General features: G+C 40.0%; 1 protein-coding gene and 1 long non-coding RNA gene across 2 annotated transcripts; both read right to left on the reverse strand.

The window, feature by feature from the left end:
• Window positions 1-2,447: 2,447 nt before the first annotated feature.
• LOC150015960 (uncharacterized) lies at window positions 2,448-20,392 on the reverse strand. The gene is made up of 4 exons (XR_016510019.1): window positions 20,143-20,392; window positions 19,559-19,632; window positions 3,909-3,982; window positions 2,448-2,795 (listed from the first exon to the last, which is right to left on the reverse strand). It is a non-coding gene; the product is annotated as an uncharacterized LOC150015960 (long non-coding RNA).
• A 2,914-nt stretch (window positions 20,393-23,306) lies between these two features.
• On the reverse strand, window positions 23,307-25,755 carry FOXG1 (forkhead box G1). The gene has a single exon (XM_090271866.1). The coding sequence runs from the start codon at window positions 25,725-25,727 to the stop codon at window positions 24,234-24,236; it is 1,494 nt and encodes a 497-aa protein (XP_090127992.1). The 5' UTR covers window positions 25,728-25,755; the 3' UTR covers window positions 23,307-24,233.
• Window positions 25,756-27,653: the final 1,898 nt, after the last annotated feature.

Consider the following 27,653-nt stretch of genomic DNA (forward strand, 5'->3'; position numbering starts at 1 on the left):
TGTTAAAGTCTTCCTTAATCATGTGCTGAATTTATGTCATCTTATTATAATAATATTATTATCAGTCAGTGATAAATGTTTGATGCATTAACTACCATTCATTTATTACCACACTCTGGGCATAGAGCTAAGCACTTTATGTGAATTACTTCATTTAATTTCAAAATGACCATAGAGGTGTTTTTTTTTTTACAATATATTCATTTTACAGAGCAAACTGGTATCTATAAAACTTAATAGGAATTGCATTGAATCTATAGATTGCTTTGGGTAGTATGGAGATATTAATGAGTTTAATTTTTCCAATCCATGAACATGGTATATGTTTCCATTTAATTGAATCTTTTTAAATTTCTTTATTTAACATTTTATAGTTTTCTGAGTACAGGTCTTTTACCTCCTTGGTTAAGTTTATTCTTAGGTACTTTATTTTTCTTGTTGCACCTATAAGAGGAATCTAATGAACAAAATAAACTAACAAAATAGAATCGCAGTCATAGAAACATGGAATGGAATGAAAGTGACCAGAGGGGAGGGGAGAAAGAAGGGAAAGGAACTAGACAATGAACATGTGTGAGTGACCCACAGACATGAACAACAGTGTGGGAATTGACTTTGGGAGTGGGCAGGGGTGGGATAGGCAGAGAAAGGCAAAAGGGGGAAAATTAGAACAACTGTAATAGAATAATAATTTTAAAATGATTTAAGGAAGAAAATAATAAATGTTAAGATGATGTAACAGTTAGTAAGTGGTGAATCCAAAACTTAAGAGTTCTTGTCTGAGCAATGGTAATTTAGTTCAACTATTCTCCTACCCCAAACAGAATTATATAGTTTTATGTTCATTTTGTAGATCACGGGAAGGGTTGACCTCAGAAAGTTTATTATAATTCTTGATCTTTCCCTCATAGTGGAAACCTTACACCCTTATGTTAACAGCATATCAAAAGTTGATACATCTATCAATGATGGATGCACTATAAGCAATAATGTTTTGATCCAGAAATCAAATTAGTCACTTATGATGAATAACTTTAATGAAAAAAAACAAAACAAAACAAAACAAAAACTTCACTGAAGGCCTGGACTATAATAATTACAAAAGTGTAACTACCGTTATAAATGATGTATTTGAAATTCACATGATTAGTATATATTCTAAAAGTAGAGGTACTTCGGTAGTAATCAGAATATTGCTTGAGCCCTGACTAACATGGCTAAGTGAATTGGAGATTATCTCAAAAAGCCAAAGGTCACCAGTTCATATCCCGGTCAGGGCACATGCCTGGGTTGCATGCCAGGTCCTAGTTGGAGGCATGTGAGAGGAAACCAATCAATGTTTCTCTCACACGTTGATGTTTCTTTCTCTCTCTATCTCCCTCTCGTTTCCTCTTTCTGGAAATAAATAAATAAAATCTTTTAAAAAATAATATTTATTGAATTACATAGATTCAAAATAAGGATTTTTTTTTTTTTTTGTATAGAATGATTAAAAGCATGAGGCCTAAATAGCCTGATATTCATTCACAGTAGGAATGACCTTGTCATTGGGATTAAAGTTCAATGGAATTAGGTCCACTCCCTCATCTCTGAATCATACTTGTATAGACTTTGCCTACATTGCTTCTGACTTTCCTTTATCTGCTTTCATGGCTAAAACTTTTTCTGTGGACATGTCAATACCTTCAACTAGTTTATGTCAAACCCTACTACACAGGAATTTATATGTTCTTTAAAAAAAACTTTGCATATCCCTGTGCTGATTTATTTTGTGTTGATCCTGAAGTTTAAGAATCAAAAAGAAAGTTCATCTTAAGTCTTTTATTTTAAATTTCTCAGTACCATTCTCATTATAATCTATAGAAACAAATACAATGACAAGAAATAAAAGAATTTCATGAAAATATAATACTGAAAATCCTGGCTATTTATGAGATATGAATGAGGATTAATAATAGCAGCTGTTCTCTTTTTCTTTCACTTAGGTTAGGTGTAGTATATTTGCAGGATTCAGTTAATCATCTTAATACACATCTTGATTGCTAGGGTAAAGCTCTCAAAACTCCTCCTACAAGAGGCACTATGTTTCTCTTTCTAATGGCACCAAACCCCGTACTAAGCTAGAACTGTTGCTCTGGAAGGAAGTGTGTCCCAGAATAAATCAAAGCCAGCATACAATGTCAGGGAAAGATGGCTCTATGCCAGTTGCATCCCATCAATGAAAAACTAAGCTTGTTCAAGCTTTATGCTGCCATAGTGCCATGCACTTCAAGAGCAAAGTCTAATGCCACAGACTGAGTGTTCCTCTTTCCTACCAGGCAAAGGCCAAGAGGAACACTTTTTCACAAGCAAGTAACTGTGAGATAGTAAATGCAATAATAAGGCTAATTAATCCACTAGGGTACTTCAAGACTGGAATGACTCAAACAGAAACAAATGGTTTTTATTACTTTATTATTATTTATTCTTAATCCTAGAAGCCAGAGAGTGGGAAGCAGATCTGAAGGAACTTAGGAACCCATCTAGTAGTTTAGAGTCTGGAGGATACTATAGAGAATAGTATTCCAAAAACAAACAAACAAAAATGCAGAAGCAACTTTCTCTAGAAATGAATCATATACACTTAGGGAGTTCCCAGATGCCTTTCTGCCTGGATCCAACTGTTCTTCTTTGAGTTTAAGAACTCACATTTGGAAACCTCTGCTTGATAACAGCATGCCAATGAATAGTTATCCTTTGATGCAAGTTGGACGATCATGCCATCAACCTTCATTGTATTGACCAGTGAAAAACCTCTGAAAATAATGTGAAAAGGACAAGAAAATATATGATCAGTACAGAAACAGCAAAAACATTTTTAATAACAAAAACAAAGACAAAAATTATTATAAAAACAAAAGCTTTAAACTATATTTATACTGTATTTATATTTTTTTAATTGTTGTGGTATTATAATATGTTGTTAAGTTTACCAAATTTTATTTTTATTAGTAGAAATAATTTAATTGATAATAAAATGAAGGAAATTTTATTAAAGAAAGCATTGTCTTTGGTACTGTAGAAATTTGGTAGGACTTGAATACTCAAGCTATTTCAGTAAAGCAAAACACACACACACACACACACACACACACACACAAACACGAAAACTTGTGGATAATTGAGTGTATGCAAAGTTACCCTCCCCCCAAATGAGTAAAGAAATTAAGAGAATTTAAAAGAAAAAAATGCCAACAGATTGATTTTTGGAAAAAAATTGTTACAAATCCTAAAAACCTAATTAACTTACTCTATTCCATTCTTAGCAACAGTAAAAGACACAGCACACCTAACTCACCAACTCTCACATGGTTTCACTTGATTCTGTTTGATAATATTTTAGTCAACAACAAGCTGAATCTTATTGATAGAAAGAAATCAGAGCAAATATAAAATTCTAAAAGAAAATGTTTGAAAGAAAAAAACTAAAGAAATTCTAATAAGCCCTAGCCAGCGTAGCTCAGTTGGTTGGAGTTTTGTCCCATAATTGAAAGGCTGCAAGTTTGATTCCCAGTCAGGGCACATACAGGAGACAACCAATAAATGTTTCTCTCTCACATTGATGTTTCTCTCCATTTCTTTTTCTCTAAAAATAGTTCTTTAAAAAGTCCTCAGGTGAGGAACTTTCAAGTTCTAAAATGGCATGGGGCTCTACTTTAGTTACATAACTACAAATAGGACTGGTTTTTTTTTTTTTCAAAAAATGAGAAATCAAAAGGAATAAACTACTAGCCATATTTATAATATTTTCTTTAAGTTTATGAGAAATATGGTACCTATAGTTCATTATTTAAGTTGGGTATTTGAGTTGTCCTGTCTAAAATCAAATGGGCTAATACACAAAGATGAAGGCCCATTCAAGAACTTACATTTTTCAGTCAGAAAAAGAAACTGCTCAGATCTGTCCTGGTATGTAGGTAGCTCCTGTACTGCTTCCACACATCTGTAGAGGTACAATATCAGCCAACTGTTAATCAAGGATCACTTCCTTTCAAAGTGACTGATGATCTGCTGTTAAAACAGCTTATAAAAATAACTTTTCCTCTGAAAAAGGGGCTTCAGGGTTTTCAGACAAATCTCACCATTTCTGCTAGCTTAATGCATGTTTAAAAGTTAATTTCTCATTAATATTTAAAGAAGTGGCTTCAGAACAAATTTTAAATGATCCATTACATTTTAGAAATAAAATATTATTGGCATTATTTTCATCTCAATTACAAGGAATAATAATGTCCATGATTGGCTTTTAAAACTGTTAATGAGCCCTGGAAATGTGAAAAAGATATGGATTAGGTAGATGTAATGAGATATGATTAAAGGGTGCAAGCACTGAAGGGTGTTGGAGAAATTCTTTTCAGAAAGAGTATAATTAGTGTCTGATAAAAGTACTTAGTTGGTAAGATTTTTGAAGAAGAAAAGGTTAAGATAAACACATACTTTATGACAAACCTGTTTAAGTTTTCCCATTTGGTTCTCTTACATCCTCAATATTATGCTGAAGTTTCATACATAAATAATGTTTGTCGAATACTTGATGCAATTCTACCAGACAATTAGAGTGTTTTAATTGCCAGACACAGAGAGCAGAAAATGTGTTGAAACATCTTATTCCATTTTCAGTGTACATTTCTTTGTTGATTTATGTAATGTAGCTAATAATATGCAACCTACCCTAGTTTTAAACAAACAAATGAACTTCTAAAAAACAAGCATTTTCATAAGTTGCTAAGCAACTCCCAAGGCACATTTTAATAAGTTAATAAATAGCATTTAGACAACAAAACCTTAAGGAAGATTTCTAACTCCATTTTATAAAAAGTAGAAAATCTAAGCAGGTATCCTGATTTTCCTGTTTCTAAGGCCTCAAGGCTAGGAAGAAACACTTATTTTCAGAACTGTATTTGACTCTCTACACAAAACATTTCTTCAATTGAAATTGTTACTATAATAGTAATTATGTTCTGGGTCTCACTGTATAGCTCTCCAGAGTAAGAGCTCATGCTTCATACCCATAACTGAAGGTTTGTCAACTTGGGCACTACTGACATTTTGGACTGTAAAATTTGTTGTTATGGGGGGCTCTCCTCTGCATCATAAGATGTTTAGCAGTATCTACCCCTGGCTTCTACTTATTAGATGGCAGTAGTAGCCCCATAGTTGTTACAACGAAAAATGTCACCAGACACTGCCAGATGTGCTCCTTGGGTTGGGAGGTGGTTCAAAAATCACACCCAGTTCAGAAACACTGCTATTGAATAGTGGGTAAATGTAAATAATGGGTAAATGAATAATCTTAACTTACCATTAGTCAACACGATATTCCCTACCAACACCAGCAATGAAGAATTGGGGTAGTACTGATTCCAGTGGTACTGTGGCTTTGTTCTAGTCAAGGCTTATTGCTGACTTTATCAACTCCATATAATTTCTATTGTATAGTAATTGAGGAGAAAGGTCCTAACGGTGGCTCTGTCTATAGCCACTCTCTAGTACTATCCCATCCCAGAACTGCACCAAAATCTCTTTTTCTACTCTTTCTTCCTCAGTCTTCACTACACTCAGTTCCTGGCTGGAATATTTTTTAATACAAATTTCAATTTGAACCATGCCATCCTCTGCATAGTGGACAGGTCTCTATCACCTCTACAATCACATACAATCTTCTCTGGTCTTTAAGGTTTACCACAAATTACCACAAAACTTCATCTCATCAAACTTTTCATTCTCCATGTATGCCACCTTCAACCAGCTCCAAAACACAAACAGCTCGCATATTCTAATTTTCTTATGGACACATAAAGGACAAATTAATTTCTTCCATGTAAGTTTTCCTAATGAATCCTTCATTTCTTATCAGTATCATATTTCTGTTAAAAGAATGACATGGTTGCAAATTAATATGTAAGGCAATTATTTGCTGAATGTTTTCCATATGCCAGACATTGAATCTTACTTAGTAGCTTTTTCTATCAATTTACATTTGCATTATTTATGCCAAAGTAAATTGTAAGTTCCCAGAGGATAAGAACGAATCTTTTTTGTATCATTGTGATGCCTCTTCATAATGATGCTAACAAATACATTTTAAATTTAATTTGCGATTATAACCTTTCAAATTACTTTCATGGTTGTTACTATTGGTTATGTATTTTCATTATGTTACGGTCCACAAAACTGGGGCATTAAATGCTCTAGGGACTAGGCTATGGATTATACAACTAGTGTTCAATATAATATGAGTTTAATATATGTTAATTGACTGAATCTAGTCTTACTTCTTCACAACTATAAAATTTTTCAACTGGTTACAAAAAGTTCTATGGCGTTTAAAAACAAATGTTATTGTAAAGAACAAGAACAGCTGAATGATGCAGAAAATATAAAACAATTAGGGTTGACAAGACTTAAACTATAAGGTAGCTTGAAAGAAAAAAGAAATCTCTTAGTTTCTGCCTCAAACTGGCTATAAGAGATTAACATCATAAGGCCTTGACTTCTTGTTGCAGAAAGTAAAACTTTAAAATGAAAGCAAAGTGGAAAGGAAAAGCCACAGAAGAACGGATAAACCACCAAATTCTAAAAATCACAGCATTTTATCCTATACCTAAGAAAAAAGTTCAAGAAAAACATGTTCAACAACACTAACATTTCCTCCCTGTTTTGGGGAGCTCCCACCCCAATATCAAAATGCCTGTAAAAACTATTAACCTCTCAACTAACTTCAACAAAACTGAAGTCAAAAGTCAGCAAATTTCTGGGGCTACCCACTAGCCCTAAGCACCATGTGCCCAAAGACAAAAACAACTTTTATTCAGTAATCCTTTCAACATTTATTGCATGCCTACTAAGTGCAGATATTGGCTTAGCCCGATTGGGGGTGGGGGGGGTGAGTAAAAAGTTGATGTGAATTTATGCAGACCTAAAAGAGAAAATTATCTTCAGTGGGTCCTAATTTGCATCTTCTGGCCCTCCTCCACTCCATTCCCCAATCTCCAAAGTTTAAGAAAGTGAAGGCATTAAAAGAAATTCAAAGTAAAGAGAAGTGAAGGGAACCGGTAAAGGTCCCATCAGCCTCCTGAAAAAGAGAGTTCTCAACGGTATCCCTCGGCCACGTGACTAGCGGAAGTGCCGGAGCCCACTGGGCGGAAGTGCTACGAGGCAGGTGAGGTTCAGAGGCCCCCAGGGAACCGGAAGTCGGGTTCCGGAATGCCCGAGAGAAAAGGTCCTGGGCAGGGCAAGGTTACAGAACCGAGACCTCACGAGGTTCTCACGGTTTTCTCTGTCCACAGGGCCTTATCATACATATCACAGCAGGCTTTCTGTAAAATAGGGACTTCTCAGTTTTAACGAATGTGACGGTAGCTTGACGTGAGTTCTTCAAGGATAGGTCTGTGCTCCAATTTACGGTGTTTTCCTAGACGAATCTACGCCCCCCACACCCTGACCGGGGTACCGGGAGGGGAACAGACACCTGGGTCTTGAATCACACGGACGAGTCGGGGGTGCCGACCTGCCGCCGTTTGCGGGTGCGGATGGTGCCTCCTTCCTCAGGGGAAGACTGAAGTGGGAAGCGGACGGTGTCCGCCGGACGGGCCGTTCGAAAGCGGGCGCTCTGGGGAACCAGGGCTCCGAAGGCGGCGCTGACTCGTATCTGAGGAAGGGGCGCGCGGTGGAGGCGGGGTGCGGTGGGAGGTGAGCTGTTCTCGCCGCCCTGCTCTCCGAGGCTGGCGGTTGCGGAGCGCGGGTGGAGAAGCTGGCACCGAACCGGCGGGCCTCTGCGGAAGCCCGGGAGGCGCTTTGTGAGCTGCCGAGGGGGCGAAGCGGGGGTGGCGGGGTGAGGGGGGTGGTCATCACTGGGCTCTTTGGAAATTAAATTACTAGGAATCAGGCTGCCTCCAGGATTTTTCTCCGGAGTATAGAAACTCCGAGTTTGTTTCAGTTTGTCTGCCCCTGGCCCCGAATTAATTCTGAAGCTCTCAGCTTGGCCTGCAAATGCGGGAGCCGGACGAGAGGGAACACTTCTCTCCCTCCCTCCCTCTCTCTCTTTCTCCCTTTCATTTCCCGTGGACACTCGCCCAGCCAGCACCCTCATCCCACTCACCTCCTGGGACTCTCAGGAGTCCCTTACATCTTCCACAAAACCATACCGCCCGATTTCACTCGTTCTCAGCCTTAGGTGACTAACTTACTTCATAATAAGAGAGCTAGAGAGTTCCTTGCTGGTCTTAATTAAAACGCACCAGCTCTGTTTGTTCCCAAGGATGTGAGAGGGAATGGGTTTGGACTGGGCTGTGAAGGTCAATAGATCACATGTTTCTAAGATCACTTGTAAAGTCTCCTCAATCTTGTCATCACTGGGAGTTTGGTTGTGAGAGGAAGTAGCTTTTGAGATTAATGTTCCTCACATTAAACGTGACTCCTCACTCTCAACACTCTGAATGTCCAAAGATGGAATGGAAACTCTTGTTAATTTCCAAAGGTCTAGTGACTCAGAGGAACCCTAAATCCCTTTCTCTCCACTGCTTTCCCCCTACTATCCTGGGAATGGGGAAATATCCTGCTATCAGTGGGTGCAGGACCGAGGACCCTAACAACCTCTGATTATAGACAAGGGAAGGAGGGATGGAGGGGAGAAATGGAAAGGGGAAGAAAAATATTTGTGTTCGTTTACACATTTCCTGTGCAGAACAAAAATGTTCCACCATCAGCAAAAGAAATCTTTTCTTCCAAAATAGCAGCCAAAGAGGGAAAGTTAGAATATGCATAAATTCCTTCATTTTCATTCACATGGAGCTGCGATTTCCGGCAGATTTGTATTTAAACTGCTCTATTAATCCCAATTTCTGAACAGCATTTTACTTAGCCTCTTCCTAAAATGCACTTAAGGAGTAGTGCTCTTCTCCCACTGTCCTGTTTTGAAGCCTCTCACTTTCCTATTCTCCAAGTGCGAGTGAGAATTTTATTGAAAAGACTCTTTATTTTTTCCTGTCCTGTTTTAAAAACTGAACTGATGCGTTGGATTATAATACAGACTGGATGCTGTCTATGAAACCATAATAGCAAATGAGAGCCTCGTGGAAAGGATACATTTGTTTTGAAATGTGTTCTTGAAAAAAAGGATAATAAACCTGATAGGACCAGTAGACTTTTGCAGTTCCTCTCATGGCATAAAATCCTTTCCTATTTTACACAAGTCATATCCTTTCACCATTAGCAATACTTAGGATGCATGGACGTGTCCACCCCGCAAACCTTTCTCCTTTTTTAGGAGCATGCAACCCTATTCAAAGGAGTATTACCCTACATAAATATTCAGCGTGTCAGTCCATTAAACCCCCCTACAGCCTGTTTCTAAAATATTTGCTTTGTCACTTGTGCAACAGTTCTTACTGTATCTGCCTTGAAAATTCTTTGTTGGAGAAAACATTAGTACCATTTGAAGCCATTACCGTTCTGAAGTATCATTGCTTAACTGGGCTTACCTATCCTGTCTTTGAAACTGTGTGTTTCTTTTATTTAATAGTAAGATGCTAGTGTTTAAAAATTAAATTACATCTTGGTTTACTAAATGTGTATGCAGACCTTAATTCCACTCACCCCTAAAATTCCTTATTGTTGCACACCCCAAGATACAAATCTGTATTTGCTTCCAAATGAAATCTAAACAAAATGTAGGGGTTCTGGCTTTCCTTCAGCGTTTACAGATCAAAAATAAACCCCAATTATTGGTGGCTAAAAAGTTTAAAATGCTATGTTTTAGTTTTAGTTTCTATAAAAATAAACAAGCATACATACGTGAACTATATGTAGCTTCATATGGTTCAAGTATGTATGCCTGTTTTTATATATATATATATATATACATATATATATATATAACATTTAAATATCTGGTTTATGTTGGCTAAAGATTTTTAAGATATTGGAATATAGAAGCCTATTAACTTTGTTAAATGGGTGCATAAACTGAGTGTACCTGAATAGCTGCATGACTTCTACTATTTTGTGAAATAACTACTTTTATTGTTCCTTTACTTTCTGTCAAATATTCCTATAACAAAAGTATTAACTTGGTTTCTTTTAGTTAGCCATGTCTCCAATGACTCAGGGGTTCTCAGTTATATTATAATTAAAAACCAAGTGTTTGAAAATAAATTCTTAAAAGCTGTATTTGGGGGTCGTATATAACATGACTGAGGGCCATTCTTACTGGCAGTGTTTATTTCTTTTAATTATCATGTTGAAACAAATGATAGTTTTAATAAAAGAAAATGCAAACAAATGAAAAACAATCACAATAAGTTTTTTCTTAAAGTATTATTTTTATTAGAATCAAATTTTATATGAAAAACTCTAGTTTGAGTTCAAATTGCATAGCTGTATTTTCAGAAGAGTGGAAATGAACTTAGTTATTAATTATTAGTAGTACAGGGAGAAAACCTGGGGATACAATTGAAAAGCAGAGCAATATATAGTTGCAGCCAAAGCCCCTTTCTCCTGTTGTAGACTAAGCATCACCCCAGTGACTTTAGAAATGAAAGTTCCTCATTCTTGGCTAATCTCTAGTGAAATAATATTCTCACGAACTGGACTATTTTCATACTTTTTTAAAGTGAAAAGACTATACTGAAGTTAAAAAGGATTATTCAGCCTCCCTTCTGTGAAAAGTGAAGAGGCGCATGCACTTAAAACCAGCAGGGAAGTTTCATCCTTTTTTCCCCTCCTTCTCTTCCTTCAACTACTGTGTGGTTTAGTTACGGGGTGTGTGTGTGTGTGTGTGTGTGTGTGTGTGTGTGTGTGTGTTTATTTGAAGACAGTATCTAAAGGAAAAAAAGTTTTCTAGAGGACAGAACAGGGTCTTGATAGTTATGCCTTTCTTTTGTAATTTAGTTTTTAACAAGGCATGCAGATCTTGTTTTTCCTCTTTTTCATAAAGTTTCGGGGCTATATTCATTTCTAGGAAGACAGAACAAAGCAGAAACATTTAATGCTTACCCTTCCTTGCTCCCAAACTCTCCTTCTATATAGCTAAGGTTCTTTTCCATTTGGCCCTGGCCACTGGGCTTCCAAAGGAATTTCTATCTCAATCTGTGTCGTCCTCTCCTATAACTAGCCTCCCTCTCCTAACCAGCTTTCTTTCCTTTCCACAAATGAAGGCAGTTATCAAACAACCTGCTTTAATTCCAACATCTGCCTGACAAACATTGAGTCTAATTTCCTCCCACCTGCTTGGTTTTTCTTTTTTCTTTGAGGTGGGGGACACCAGGGGCTCTGAATATTGGGCTAAGAGGAGGGTTAGAGTCCCACAAATACAGACAGACTGGGAGATTCTTGCCAGCCTAAGCTCAGGAACTGGTGGGTGTTTTACACCTAGATTGATAAACCTTGTTAGGTTAACACTTGACAGAAACACCTCTGCCTCCTCTGTAGGAGATAGCTTAGCTTTACTGACTAGATCACTACCAGTTACATCTTCAACCTGGTCTCCTCCCTCCACTTCTATTCCCTTCACTTTATTGTCCCCTTTCCATTCCTCCTTCCATCCTTAAAGGAATCAAAATAATTTGTCCAGAGGGACCTAATTCTTAATTTTTGTGTCTTGCCCCATGGGCTGAGTTCCTCAGGGACACTCTTCTCTTTGGACTCACAGAAACCTCATAACTGAAGTACATTGCCCATCTCAAACTCCTCAGCTCTGATAATATAATCCCAAATAAGACAAGCTCCTCATTCGCCAGCAGAACTCCAGCCAGAGGAACCAGGTCCTTCTACCCAAGAATCCCTTCACATATCTGCCTTTGCTCCCATCTTCTTCAAAAGCTGATTCACTTCTGAATGGTGTTTAAGAGGAACATACCCATATCAATGAAAATGAGTGGGTAAAAAAGTACTCAGTGCCATTAAAAAGACCTACCCTATTATAAATCAAGGGAGTTTCTATTAGAGTACTTGAGTTGGGCCAAAAAAGATCATCCTTCTAACCAGTGAAACAAGAAATAAAAGAAATGCCTGACTGCAGCTGTGAAACACAAATTTCCTCTTTATCCTGTCAGCCAGAGAAATTATTTTAAAATTGCTTCTGCTATTATTGTTTGCATTATTATTATTAAAATTTTATTTTTGTCACTATTGCTGCAGATTTTATTTTATTTGTGTTGTTATTGCATCTATTATACTATTCAACAGAAGTTTAGGAACATTAGATTAATTAGTTTATTGGTAATTTAAAGCTGAAAACTAGTAATTAAGCCAAAAACTAAAAATGATCAAGGATGATTCATACCCGTGTAGAATTTGGGAGGAAGAGAATCTAAATTTTGGATATAAAATTTGGCAGCCATGAAGTAAACAGGACTTGGGGATCAGAAATATGATAATTGAAATAATCTTAGTCACTCAATCTCTCCCCTCCTCCAAATTCAGCTAAGATCATCTTGTGATTTGCTCTGAAGAGAAAAAAAATCATATTTGTTTTTGTTGTTGACAGAGAACAAAGACCCCATGCTTGTTCTTCATGTGATTTGCATTTGCACATGGATTCCCTCTACTTAGGACAATCCAAATATTTAAGATCACTCCCCCGAAGTGGGCTTCCTTCATCTCTTTGAGCTTGTTATGCACCTCACTGAAGACAGTGCATCATTTAAGACAGGTATACAATTTCAGCCCTCTCCACAGACAGGGTTCCATGGAATATAAATTCAATATTTCAATTCTCTCCACAACAAGCGCTCTGCTCTCTTTCAAATATAATTAATGTTTTGATGGTGTTGTTTTTTATACATACACACACACACAAACAGATGCACCTTCTAGCTTTGCTATTTATGCATCTCAAACAGAAATGGATGTGGCTCTTTCACTGACTCCTAAAATTCACCAACTCAGTCAACCCACAAAGAAAAAATCTGTTTAGGGAATAACTGCATGATCTGATGTGTGCCCCAAAATATTTAAAACAATAAAAGTGCAAGCCTCTACTTTTGGAAAGTCATTTTTGGTCAAATTTCCTAGAAAATAAAGGCTATTCTGAATTGATATTCTGATACAGACATCGACTAGATAATAGTTAAACAAAAATCACTATCCTAAACTACTGATTGTCTTTTCCAAGTTTTAATGATGAAAACTGCCTTTCCATTTTATCCAATTGGGGCCAAACTGATACAATGTATAAAAACTAGCAACCATAACAACAAAACTATGACTTCCATAAGAAACTGCTTACTCAGTTAAATACCTCAGTTATGTTTTAGGTGGATTCATTCATTTAATTAAAATCGGTTTCATATTGACATTCATATGTAAAATAGGTGGTAAAAAAAAGACTGACAGATATGTAGATGACAATATCAATATGGCCAGTAGGAGCTGAGTGATCAAATGCTGCTGAGATTCCATACTAAAGTGTACCATATTCCTAATATTTAATTTCTACAAGCTGATTATAATTATTAGAGGACAAATAACCTTCAGGCTATAGAACATAATGTTTTGTTTTTAATAAAGTAAAATATGTATTCTATAATACTTAATCCAATAAAAATATAAACCTTCATTTTCAATGTTTTTGGGTTAAAGAAACTAGTTATTTGGAACTAATACACTGATTTCCAAATGTTTTTGCCATTTTGTTTGAGTTATGAATGTACAGAAGCTGCTAGCAGGGGGAAAAATTTACACATCTCTCCACAAAGGTTTTTTAGACGGTATATGTAAAAGGATTTTTAAAATCTTTTGAGGTTTTATTTTCTAATTCTTTTATGTGATTTTTGATGTTTGGAATGGTAAAAGATTTTTTTTTTTTTAAATCAATAAGGAAAGGAGCAAAAGTGGCTGAGTCCAAGTAGATCTTTTAACTGGATGGGAAAGCAATATTTCCCCAGTGCAGTTGTGCAAGAGAAGGGGGAAGACGATGTGATTTCTAAAGAACTCACTCTTGTTTGTGCTTTTTGTTACTGTTTTAGATTGGCCCATCAGGGTTCCTTTCTCATTACTTTCCTCCGAACTCTTTTCCTTGAAAGCATAAATGTAGGAACTACCTATACATTCATCCTCTCACAAGCTAACCTAAACAACAAATTTTAGTTAAAATTTCAATAGAAAAAGTCCTTACAGGTTCAGAGATTATATCAGTACAGGACCAAATCACCAATTTTAGTTAATTAGATACAGTTCACTTAATATTTGCCTCTAGTGAGCTATATAGAATAAATATAAAGGTAAGATTTTTACAATATTGATCAGCAACGATGTGTGAGAATTTCCTTTTTATATTTGTTCTGAATTTCATCTTTGTTTTTCTTTCTATTGTTTTTTAGGCAGTAACACCGCTACTTCTGTGGTTCTCAAATGAGGTTCTGTTTGGCTCAGATTAGTATTAAAGATCACATGTACGATTGGAAATTGAGTTTTGGGTTTTTTTTAATGAGAAAATTTGGACTCCCAAGTGTCAGATCTGTGGTTTTCCGAAGGGTAATGGAAATGGAGCTGACATCACTTTGCACTTTAACAATCGGATTTGGTCAGGGTACAAGTTGTTTGTTTAACCCGACAGCTCTGTGCACCCCATCGCACACTTTGCACACTCATTAAAACGATTATTCACGACCTGTCGAGTGTTTTCGAGTTCATTCACAGGAAGGGCTTGGAGCGAGCAAGAGCAATTCAAGTCAACACTGTCCACTACCCAGATGCACATGAAGACGAGCTGGTGCGTGTGTAAAAAGACAGAGGGAGGGGTGGGTGAGCACGCCCTAGCTATAAGTCCTGTTTATCGGATGCTCTGGAATTTCAGTCTCAAAAGAATGCCAAGAGTGCTTGGTCCTAAAGGGCCATGTTCCTGTGTTAACTTCAAGGGCTTGGCACAGGACAGAAAAATAAGCTAAATAAACAAACTCCAAGCTTTCCCTCTGCTTCTCCTTTCAACCTCTGCAAAGCTTGAGTCTTGGCCACCTTCTGCCTTTAGCCCTGGGGCTGGAAGGCTCCACCTCTCACAGCGAGGAGGATGCTGAAGTTAAATAATTTCAGGAAAACTCTCCAGGGTGAGATGATTCCTTTTCCATCTCCCAAGACACTTTCATCCTTAAGGAATAATTTGGTTACTTTTCATCCCTTTATTTCTCACAAATAGTGGAGCATGTGGGTGATCTCAAGAGGTAAAGAATAGGGCTGTAAATTATATTTGGTAGATGTATTCCAAACTATTATCAAGGAGAGATTCATCATCCAAACAGGAAGAAAAGCCCTGTGAAATGAGGAGTAAATAGCCCTTGGTAAATTAAGCTATTTTTATTTTTCAATTTCCAAGTCATCTTTCAACATTTTGTAATGACAATAAGAGAAGCGTGAACTCCAACACATCGCCATCTTCCACTATTGCCTTATGCATGTAGGACACACCCCATGGTCTTTAATGTTATATTTGTTCAAATGAGCCCTATACATAACATCTACATGTGAGCTATTTGTTCAAGAGAATTGCCTATCTTTCTAAGGTATAATGGTACACATACATTAAATAATAGAATATATGAGTGTATGTATTCAATATGTACTAAAGAATTCTGAAATATCCTGTACAGCATAAGTACCCCTGGCATAACTTAGATTTTTTTTCAAATAAGGCCATTTCTATATTCAAATCTTTCTGCTTCTTGAATTTTCACCTACAACATTAGTAAACCCAATGGCTACCTTATTGTTATGAGGGTAACCTAGTCATGCCAACAGAAAAAATATATATATTTATTCATCGGTTTAATTCTATCATACCTGATGCCTTAAAATTATGCTTTTCTGTTTTACTGAAACACATCAATACAATATGCAAAAAGAAGAATGGAAGTTTTCAAGTAACATGAGGTTTTAATCAGAGCTTCCTAATTGCTAAAAAGCAAATATGAATAAATAATTTCATAAACTCTTTGGGTTACCATAACTCACTACCAGATTTACTTAAATTGATTTATCAAGTTGTTTCCTATATAAGCACTTTCATTAAACCAACCTGTGATAATAATCAAAAGGCAGATGCTGAAATATGTAAGTAAACAACTGAAAGCCTCTGCATAAATAAACACAAATCAATGCAGTAATAGACTATTGATACAGGAATGATCAATTTTAGTCTTCTAACCTGCAATAAGCTCAAAATGTATAATTAAAAGTATGTTTTTAATAAAAAATATATAAAAAATAAACAAGCCCTGCTGCCAGTTCTACCTGATTCTTCATTCGGCCTAAGGTACTTTTGATGGGGTGGGAGGAATACACTGCTTTTTCTAAGAAAGCTTGCCAACTTTAAAACTACATCACTAATTATAAAAATTGTAAAAGTATTAAATAATAAAATTATCACCTTATTCTTTTTCTGAAATTTTCAACCTTTACCATAGCCTCTAATTATTCATTCAGCACATTTTAATAGGAAAAACACACAATAGTGCTCATTATTTTTAAAGATTTTTGAACTACTGGTAATACCTTTGGGTTTAAAGATTCTTTGGGCTTTTGTTAAAACAAATGAGAAACTGTCATTTTCTTAATATACGGTGGAAGCTCTCATGCCTATGCCTGCATATGCAAGCAATATGAAACAAGGATGGGGGGGTGGGGGTGGCGGAGAGCATCTGCGCTATTCCAAAATTGTCTCATATAATGATTGCAAAACAAACAAGTGTCTGACTCAAAGAAATAAATATACTTTGGATTTCTAGAAATGCATATATCTAAAACATTTTAGATTTTGGTTAAAGTTAAATTTCCTTTTTGAGAATATCCCTGGATGACAGAATTAATTTTGATTAGGAAGCACCGGTATATGATGTTTGAACATTTAGGTTTTGTAGAGTAATGAAAATACAGTGTTCATATATATTTTTTAATCAACAAAGATGCTTATTTACATTCATCTTTGAATTAGTGTGGTCCTTCTGAAACACATGCCTCTAAAAGAATTTATTTATAACATTTAGCTTTTTTGAAAGCAATTTCTCTTAAATAATATCACCAGCACATAAATATTGATTTTTATAATCTTCACATTTTTATATAACCAAGTATTCTATTTGACTCTTCTCCTTCCCAATCAGGGAAAAGAATTTAGGGGCAACTGGATCAAAAGAGAAAATATCATCAATTATTGTTTAGGGCTAATTTAACAGATAATTTAACTTCAAGCAACAATAATCAGGTCATTATTTCAGAGCAGCGAAAAATAAAGAACTGAGAGACAACTCTCCCTAACTAACCCTACTACAGTTTTTATGCTTCCTGATAAATCAATAGAATCAACAACACCTGACCATACAGACACTGAGGAAGATGTTTGCATTTTAAGCGCATTCTGATTTAAAGAATGAGACCAGAAAAGAGGGAATAAAACTGAAGACACGACTGAATTCTGGGAGTGTTACTTGGGTAAGCAAATTAAACCAAGGCGAAAATGATTATCCCAATATGTCTGGTGACTGAACACTCATTTCATTTGGCCACGAATCTCCAAATCTCAAACATGCAACGTGCTTTCCTCCCGTGCAGCCCTTCCGAAAGGCCAAATACCATGGGAGAGGATTGTACATGTCAGGTAACAGACCCTGAAAAGGACCTGGGGCATTTTATCTCCCCTCTCACTCCCACAAAAATAATTTTGAGAGTTATTTGTTATTTTTAAAATGCCTTTTATGATTAGAATTTCGAAATTTCTGCCTACCTCAAATTTGACAGACGGCCAGGTGAGAATGATGTTGAAGCATGGAAATTGGGTCTAATGGACGGATGGAGGGACAATTAGAAGTAGATGAGCTGTATTCTGCATTGCACTCTCCTTCCCCTAGTCTTTCCAAGGCTTAAGACCACCGCCTGATAATCTGCCACACACGCAGGGACGCTCTGCCCACCCAAAACTCTGTCTCCCTCTCCCTCAACACAGAGTTTCCCTTAGTGCTAAGGAAGTTTCCACCCCAAGGGTACCTCTGTTCCTGTAAAAAAAAACCTTCACACCCTTGCCCACAGTCCTGCTCAGAAAAGGAAAAAGAGGGAGAAAGCGAAATGGAAGAGGAGTAGGGAGTGGAAAGGAGAAAATATGTCTATTACAGAGAAAACAGTTTTATCAACTAGCAGATAAGTGCTGAGATCTGAAACAGCACCAGGTAAACAAAAGAAACAACTTTTATAGGGAAAGGGAAGGAGTGGGAGAACACAGAATAAGTAGAAAAGAAAAAGGTGGGGAAGTGCGCCAACCAGGGTTCTGGAGTCAATTTTCCTGGCATCAGCCAGTGTAAGCTATGGAACTCAAAGTTCTGCTTGTCCTGGGCAAGAGCGCCCTCACCTTGCTGCTCCCGGCGCAGCGCTCGGCTTCCCACAGGACGGAACCCATGGCTTTGTCCGGAGAGCGCCTCTCTTCTCGGCTGCGCTCTGCCAAGGCAGTGGAATCTGCAGTCTAAGTCATTTGACAAGGTTCTACAACCCGAGAAAACAACGCTGCTGGGTCCCGGCCGTGACCAATTCTCACCATTATGCCCTTCTGCAACTTCACCCAGAAGTCCAGGAGGTTCGGGGAAGGCTAATAGGAAACCGCAGTGAAGGCCCGAAATTCGCTTCTGGCCGAGCCAACCGGTGTCTGGGGCGCTCTCAGCCACTCTCGGGACAGCCAGGCTCTGGAGCTTACACCGCTGTCCCCTAAGTTTGCATTAAGAATCAATTATTTGCCTGAGATTCCCAAAGCCGGGAACTGAGATATTCCCAGCAGGGACAAAGTCAAGCCCAGAACGGTGCTCATTTCCCTAGTCCTCCGAACAGGCAGAAGAGAAGCCTCCCACGCGGTCCTATTCCTTGCTGAACTCTACCTGGAGCAGTTACGCAAATCCGAGGGGGCGCCTTGCCTGATCCAGGCCTAGGAGCCTAGGGCGGTGGCCAGCTCTGGGGAAAATGGCTATGTTAGTGTGAAAATGGGAGGAGAGATCTTCTATCCATCCCCTCCCCGAAAAAAGAAAGAAAAAAGAACTTGAGCATGAGGCAATTCCTTGGCTCTAGAGCAAAGAGCTTTGTCTCAAATAGGGAGAACAAATACCTACAGGTTTAAATGCTAAGAAAGTCCAGTTAGGATATTGTCACAGTTGCGGTTAACACTTAGAAGTCATATTTTCCATGACAGGAACTATTTTGCACTTTGGGACCTATTTCAGTCTCGAACTAATCTTTCTCTGTATAAATTCGCCTGGTTTCTCTTCACTCCTCTATGTCCCCTTTGCTTAGGAATGCACTGTGACTTTCTGCTGATTTGGGAAAAACATGTATTTCCTCAGGTACTTCCATGATAGCACACCCCGCTAAGGAAATCTAAAAAATAAGAAAGAAAGAAGAAAATAAGAGAAGAAAGGAAAGAAAAAGAAAAGAAAAGAAAGGGAAAGAAAAAAAAGGAGCACTTTGGACCCGCACCTCAAAGTCATGGTTTAAAGCCTCAGTCAAAAGCAGTCAGGCATAGCCCTCCTCCCCTCCAAAAATCACTTTCACTTACCGATGTTGGGATAAGAGCGCTCCCAGTCCATAAGCCTTTTTCTTCGGCATCCTTGGGACAACCTCAAGCAGAGTCTTGGATGGAGGGAAAAAACATAAAAATCGGAAGGGAGAAAATAGACTCAAAATGTAACAGTACATCACATATTCCCGGAAGCTACCTTGGCCTATTCCTCAGGACAAGGTCCCAGTGAATGGGCGCTATAGTGGGGAAAAGGTAGGGGGTTGGGGACTGAAAACTAAGTGGTGGGTTATTTTAATTGCTGGTGGTTGGGAGGAGGGGAGGCCCTGGAGAGGGGGTAAGGAAGAGAGAATGATTCGGATAAGGACAAAAAACAAAAAACAAAAAACCTGAAAAGAAAAAAAAAAAAAAGAAGGCATGCCAAAAAAAAAAAAAAATCGAGAATGAAGTACTGTGATAGTGCCTTTGAACGCCTACAGGTAAGCAGCTCTTAGAATACAGACATGCGTGTATGCTGCGTGACAGGAGAATCTAGATGAACCCTATTCTTTCCATATCTTCAGGATCTGGCCTCAAGTAGGAAATAAAAAAGAGGGTAGAATTTTAATTCAAGTTTCACCTACCCTGCTTGTTGGAATGGCTGCGCAGATTTTCACGTTGGAGAGTTCCATCTGTCTGGCAGAAGCTGGAGTGGTGTTGGGGGCAGGTTATCTGGTGAAGTAGGAATGTACAGGAACCCCGCCCTCTAGGCACAGTTACACAACCTCAGCAACCTGTCTCAGCCAACTCTAAAACCTCTAATGATCTTCACCTTCACCCTTTGTTAGCCTATTTCTCCAACAGGCATTTAGTCCCAAACACAACCAAGCTACATTAGCTAGTCATAAAATTAATATCTCAAAAGCATAGTTACTTCAATGCATGTAAATTCCTCAACAATGTTGTAGAGAATACATTTTTTAGAAACCACATTTATATATTTAAAGTTCTAAATATATTTAATTTATCCACCTATTTGGGTGAAATATCCAACTTAAATATATATAATCAATACAATGCATGACTTATTTTTTTTGCCCCTACCCTTGATTTTATGCATCATAGTAACCACATGAACTCTTCCATGATCATAAAGATATTTGTATCAAATCTTATTGGTTCTGGTTTTATGTTCATTTGATATTCAATTTTGTACCAAGTTGAAGAAACATATTTGGAAGGACCCTTTCCTGATCCACCTACATCATTTCCTCAATGATTTATATATTAATAACTTGTGTTAACTTTATACTAGACAAATTCAAGTAAAATACTTTAACCCTGGAAATAAACTGTAATTTGGGATTTTAAGTTATAAGTTATGATCACTTTCAGTTCCAAAATCTCAAAAAGAGCAACTTCACCTCATTAAAAAAGTTATAAGTATGAAAGAAGAAAAGTTTTGAAGTGTTTTTCTGGATTAATCTCATTTTAACTGGCAAAGGTTAGTGAAAACAAATATCAAACACGATATCACAACCAATTTGTTGCAAAATCTATTAAATGCCATGCTAAACTTTCATATGTTTTTGAAGAAGACAACTTGAAGGAAATAGGACAGATTGATACATGAAATGTTCATATTGGGCTATAGGAGGCCTTCACAAATTTCTCTCTGTTCCCTTTTGTATCTAGTAAGCCTACTAAACAAAAGCTTTTTTTTTTTTTTACTTCTAATCACATCTATTATATATGTAACTTGAACATGTATCCAAGTAGAATTTCCACTCCAGTCCTTAGTTCCTATGAATTCAAAGAAGCCAGTTTTAATCTTGACCTCAAACTATGACATTTGCCATTGAAATTCTATTTCTCCATCATGCAAAAAACCCTTTATCAAAGATAAATATAACTATTTAATATACTCAAGGGGGAAATCTTTCTTCCAGATCTATGTCCTTTTAGCTCAATATAAGACTTCAACTGTCTTTTTAACTTTTGATCCACAAAAGACTATATTTTTCTCTGCCAGTACATTCTCATTCCACAAATAAAATCTAAAAATAAAAGCAAACAACACATCATCACCTTTTTCAGTCTAAACACATGCTTTCCTTTAAGCTGTTTTTGTTCACAAATGTGTTAGTAGGTATCTCCTTTGCTTAACCTCATTCACTTGAACTGTTTTTAATATCAGCCATAAATTTGGCTTCTAAAACAATTCATTTGCAGAATTTTCTTTTGTGCTTCATTCTGAAGAACTGTTAAATTTCAAGGAAGTTAGACCTTTGGCAAAACTGTTCTCATATGAATAAAATAAAATTATGCCCAGTCTGCTTAAAGGAGGTAATTAAACTAACTATGTTAGTCTATTTGGTCCATTTTCTATTTGTACATATTTGGTTCCAACTCTTTCAATTTTGCTGGACCTTATCCTTTTGTCTTTCTTAAATCTCTCTCTCTTATTCTTTCTTTCCTTTTTGGTAGTGCTGGGTTTTGTTTTGTTTTGTTTCAAGTTTAAAGATCTTTTTTCCCTTTCCTCTCTTTCTCTCTGTCTTCTTCCAGCTCTCCATTAACAACCCACCCATCTCCATATTCTGATATTAACTGTTCTGTATTTCTATTTCAAATCTATTTGAGTCACCCTTGCTTCTCTCCTAGGCTTCCCCCCCCCCCCCAGCAACTCCCTAAGTGTTTGCTGATAACATCTTGGGGACAGATTATTTTTCATTGGGCCCATTGTAAGAAGGAGCCAGCTTATTGCATTACTGCAGAACACATTTCAGACTATACAATTGTAACAAATGAACAACTTGTCCTCCATGGACTCGCCACAGGATCCAATTAGTTACTAAACCTTTTACTTAGGTTTTCTAATTATTTTCTGTAGTCATAGCAATTGGATTGCTAAAACAATTCAAAAATGTTTTCACTTTGTTTCAGATTTTATAGGCATGCATATGTATGCATGCATATGTATATTGCAAGTTAATATTATGACCATAAACAAAAGAAACAAATCTCTAAATTATACAGACTTATCTAAAAGGGAATCAAATAAATACCTCTACATTGTAAAAAATGAAAGAGAGAAAGGCATTTTACTCTTATGAACACCTAGATTTTTAAACTGTTATAATTTTAAAATAAAATATAAACATTGATCTGCAAGTCATTACAACAGGTGATCACTTAAGCAAAATCTATATTCCAACTTCAGCACATCTTTATTAGAACTCTTCCATTGTGGGTAAACAGCCACCAAAATAAATGCTGACTTAGTATAAATACAAATATTTAAACAAAAATATTTGCAGCATTCATAGCGCAAATTTTACCTGAACTGAAGGACTCTGTGCTTATATATATATTACATATGTGTGCATTATATTCACTTCTATCTAACCATATACATTTATTTATAGTTTGCCAAGTGGTATAAACAAGATAGCTGAAACAAAATATATAAAAAGCATTCTATTGACTGATTTGAAAATAAACACAAGGTAAGTAGCTATGGACATGAAATTATCTATTTTTTTTCATATATCTACAGAAACTTAAAATATATCACCTGAAAAGCCTACACTTTGTTTAAAGCTAGTGTTCATTAAGTAGCCTGCTCCTTGTAAAATTTAATTCAACAATGGAAAAAATATTCTTCATTTTTAAAGTCTTAGTTAAAAAGAAAAGGAGCAGTTTAAATTTTAGTTGGCTGAAAAGCCTCTGAATTCCTTAGGAGTTTAATGATCTTTTAAAAATTAGCTCTACTTAATTAATAAAGGAGACAAAAGTATCAAGATATATATGAATTTAGCCTATTTTTTATTTCTGTGTGTTCATAGTAAACATTTTTTGTAAGTGACAAACACGGGCATATGACCACAGTATCACAATCAAGAAATTTTAAGACAACATTAACAATCACTCAAATTTATGCGGCATTTGCGCAACACAGGTTACATATTTGCAAGGTTTACCTATAAGTACAATAGGTATTAACATTTCACTACATTTAGAAAAAATAAAAGTGACCTGTTAGTGACCACATACATCAAAATATACACAACACAAACTGAAGGCAATCATTAATTTTGTCCCCTTCCAATTAGTTTGAATGGGCAGTGCTGCCAACTGAAACAACTTTCATTTTTTGTTTGTTTGTTTGTTTTTTAATACTTAGTATACCGAGTGCATTTTCTAGAACCCAATCTTTGGTCTAAAAGTAAACAAAAGAAAAAAACAGTTTTTAAAAGAAAAGGACAAAACAATAAATGGCCAAAATAACTTCTTGGGCACCTTTACTACGAATGCTTCTTAAATACAAATTACAGTTTAACATTTAAGAACTCTCCCCATAATTTAGGTTGTTCTCAATGTCTGCGTCCACCATTTAGATCCATGATAACTTATAATACTGCACACATGGAAATTTGGTAGCTCTTACAGACTTGTCAGGTTTGAATGAAATGGCAAAGCAGTCACTATGTAGATACACATTCTACTGTAATTTTGACTTCCAAACCTTATATTCTACAATGTATTCTCCCCACATTGCACCTCGCTGACACTCCACACCTTGTTAGAATAATAAACAACCCTAAAGACTGAACAAACGTACAGAAATGGGGGTGGGGGTGGGGCTTAATAAAAAATACCTGGACTTATTTTTTTAATTATCATTTACAATGCAAATGTGTGTAAAACGTTCACTTACAGTCTGGTCCCAGGGATGTTAATGTATTAGAGGGTTGGAGGAAGACCCCTGATTTTGATGTGTGAAATAATCAGACAGTCCCCCGGACAGTCCCGTTGTGAAGCTCGGCAAAGAGGGTCTTAAAGACTCACAGGGCAGAGTCGAGGGCGCCTGCGGAGACGTGGAGGACGACGCGGCCCGGGCGCTCATGGACGTGCTGCTCTGCGAAGTCATTGATGGGTGCGGGACGTGGGGGAAAAAGTAACTGGTCTGGCCCGCAAGCAGGTTGACCGAGCAGGGGTTGAGGGAGTAGGTCCCGGAGCAGGGCACCGACAGGCCGCAGGGCACGGAGGCGGCGAGCGCGGCGGCCGTGAGGTGATGCGTGGCGTAGGGGATCTCCCCGTTGACCAGCCGGTCCACGCTCAGGCCGTTGGCCGTGGAGAAGGAGTGGTTGTTCCCCAGCGAGTTCTGAGTCAACACGGAGCTATAGGGCATGGGGTGGCTGGGGTAGGCCGACGTGGTGCCGTTGTAACTCAAAGTGCTGCTGGCGCGGGGGTGGTGCAGGGACAGGAAGGGCGACATGGGCCAGTAGAGGGAGCCGGCGCGGTCCATGAAGGTGAGGCCGGTGGAGGTGAGGCGCGCCCCGCGCTTGAAGGCCAGCTTGGCCCGCGACGTGGTGGAGCGGCGCCGCAGCTTGCCGGTGGTGCCACCGATGAACACGTCGTCGCTCGACGGGTCCAGCATCCAGTAGTTGCCCTTGCCCGGGTCGTCGTAGTGGCGCGGCACCTTCACGAAGCACTTGTTGAGGGACAGGTTGTGGCGGATGGAGTTCTGCCAGCCCTGCTTGTTCTCGCGGTAGTAGGGGAAGTTCTTCATGATGAACTCGTAGATGCCGTTGAGCGTGAGCCGCTTCTCGGGGCTCTGCCGGATGGCCATCATGATGAGCGCGTTGTAGCTGAACGGCGGCTTCTCGTACTTGCCGTTCTTCTTCTCGCCCTCCTTGCCCCCCTCCCCGTCCTTGCCGCCCTCGCCCGCCCCCTTCTTCTCCTCCCCCCCGGCGCTGGAGCCCTTCTCCTTCTCGTCCGGCCCGACGGGCGCCAGCTCCCCGGCTCCCCCGCCCGGCTCTCCCTTGCCGCCCAGCCCGTCCGCTTTCGTCCCGTCCAGGGCGGCGGCCGAGGGCGGCGGCGGCGGCGGGGGCGGCGGCGGCGGCGGCGGGAGCAGCAGCTGCTGGGGGCCCTTGTCGTCGTCCGCGGCCGGGGCGCCCCGCGCCTGAGGGGGCTGCGGTGCTTGAGGAGGCGGCGGCTGCTGCTGCTGCGGCGGCGGCGGCGGCGGTTGCGGAGCCGGGGGCGGCGGCGGCGGGTGGTGGTGGTGGTGGTGGTGGTGGTGATGGTGATGCGGGGGGTGGTGGCTGTTGTGGTGGCCGTGGCTCGCGTGGTGGTTGTCGTTTTGGACCGCCTCTGGCACCAGGCTGTTGATGCTGAACGAGGACTTGGGGATCATTTTCACCTCTTTCCTATCTCCCATGTCCAGCATCACCCGGGCGTCGAGGGGCAGCGGCGGAGGCGCGGGAGCGGGGCAGCGGCGCGGCGGGCGGCGGGCGGCGGCGGCGACCGGTGGGTGTCGAGCCGGGCGCGGGCGGCGCGGGCGGCGGCACTGAGCGCTTCAGCAGCAGCGCAGTTGGACCGCAGGCTCCGGCGCTGGCAAGTCATGTAGCAAAAGCAGCAACCACCCCTCAGGAATTAGAAGGGGAAAAAAAGGAAAAGAAAAAAAGAAAGAAAGAGAAAAAAAGAAACCATCACCGCCCCGGGGGTGAAGCTCCCTCGCTCCCAACTCTACTTCGTGGTCTCCCCCCCACCCCCCCGCTCCCCCCCCCCTGCTGCTTCCTCCTCCTCCTCCTCCTCCTCTCGCAGCAGCAGTCACAGCAGCAGCAGCAGCCCAAAGGGGGGGAGAGCCGGGCGGCGGGCGGGCGCGTCCCGGAGCGGCCGCGGCGAGGCTGGGGAGACAGCGATCGAGGCGGCTATAGCCACAATTAATTTTCCGAGCTACAGGCGCACACTAGGGCTGTAAAAAAATTTTTGGTTTAACCTTTCCTACCGCTGGGCCAATCAGAGCCGGCGGCGTTCGGGCGCGTCTCTCCGGCCGTCGGCCAATCAGCGGGCTCGGGCCCACCCACCCACGCCCCGCCCGCCGGCTCCCGCCCCCTCGGGTGCTCGCCTCCCCCCCTCTCCTTGGGCCCCGGCCTCGCGGAGCGGCGTAGGGATACGCCGGCGGGAGCACGCTGCGCCGCGGCCCTTATCTGCGCCCCTTGCGCCCCCTGCACTCCGCGGGGCAGCTCAACCGAAGTCCCCCTCGTAGGGCAAATATCTCACATTTCCTCTGCCCTTCTCACTGTCTCTTGGGTCCCGTTTTCGTTCGAGCGTCAGTATTTGTCCTTATTGATTAAAGTTTGTATACGATTTTATTTTTTAAAGCGAGGGCGGCGGGTGTGGCAGAGAGGCGTGCGGGAGTGCAGGCAAAGGATGTAAGGAAATGGAGGAGGAGGAGGTAGCGAGGAGTTCCTTTCCCCATTCGGCCCTGGAGGCCGGTGCGGCCTCCCTGCGCCCTTAGGAAAATTGTGCCCCTAGTAGGTAACCCTCCAGCGAGGCGAGGCTATGGATGGCTGCGACGGGAAGGCCCACCCCTGGCGTGGGGAGGGGGGTGCCCTACACCTTTGGGGGAGGAGGGTCTGGGTGAGGTTTGGAAACGGAGGGATGAGGAGGAGGAGTGGGCTGGCGTGCGCGGGGCAAAGCAGGGGTTACTTACTTGGTTCCTGCGGCCTGGGCAGCGGCGAGCCCGGGGCGCGAGGCTCGGGCGCCGCCGGGAAGCCGGACCTGGGGCTCGCGGCGGCGGCGGCGGCGGCGGCGGCGGGCGGGGGCGGCTCAGTGGTGGGCGCCTATGATGGCCTTCCGAAATGAGGGGTGCTCAGAGAGAAAACAATACCAAACAATCTCGAAATAAACCAGGTAACATGCTATGTATGTGTGTCTCTTCCTTTCCCTGTGTCCTGCTCCAGACCGTCGCTCACGCGCTGGGTGACGGGTCGTTTCCTCCTCGCCGCTCCAGCTTCTCAGCTTTTAATCCGAATTGGAAGCGAGTAGCCGCGAGTCATCACCCTGGAAATGTTTTCATTTTGCTGGTTGACATTGGAGGGAAAATCAGGGTGGGCGTCTGTTTCTTTCCGGTTTTTTAAAGACTTCCTATTTTCACTCCCTCTTTATTTTTTTCTTTCCGTTTCTCAAATGCTTTTAATTTGTGTGAGCTTAATCCTGAAATAACCGCATGCTGAAGCCAGCCCTTTCCAAGCCTGAATGCTGCTGACAGGCACCTAGGAGCCTTGGGAACGTGCGCCCACTACCCCAGCTTCTTGGGTGTCAGGACTGGAAAGGTTCGGGTGAAGGCTGAAGTGAGAGGGGAGATTGT

The sequence above is a fragment of the Furipterus horrens genome, unplaced genomic scaffold, assembly GCF_987537825.1.
Source record: "Furipterus horrens unplaced genomic scaffold, mFurHor1.1.pri manual_scaffold_3, whole genome shotgun sequence".
NCBI lineage: Eukaryota > Metazoa > Chordata > Mammalia > Chiroptera > Furipteridae > Furipterus > Furipterus horrens.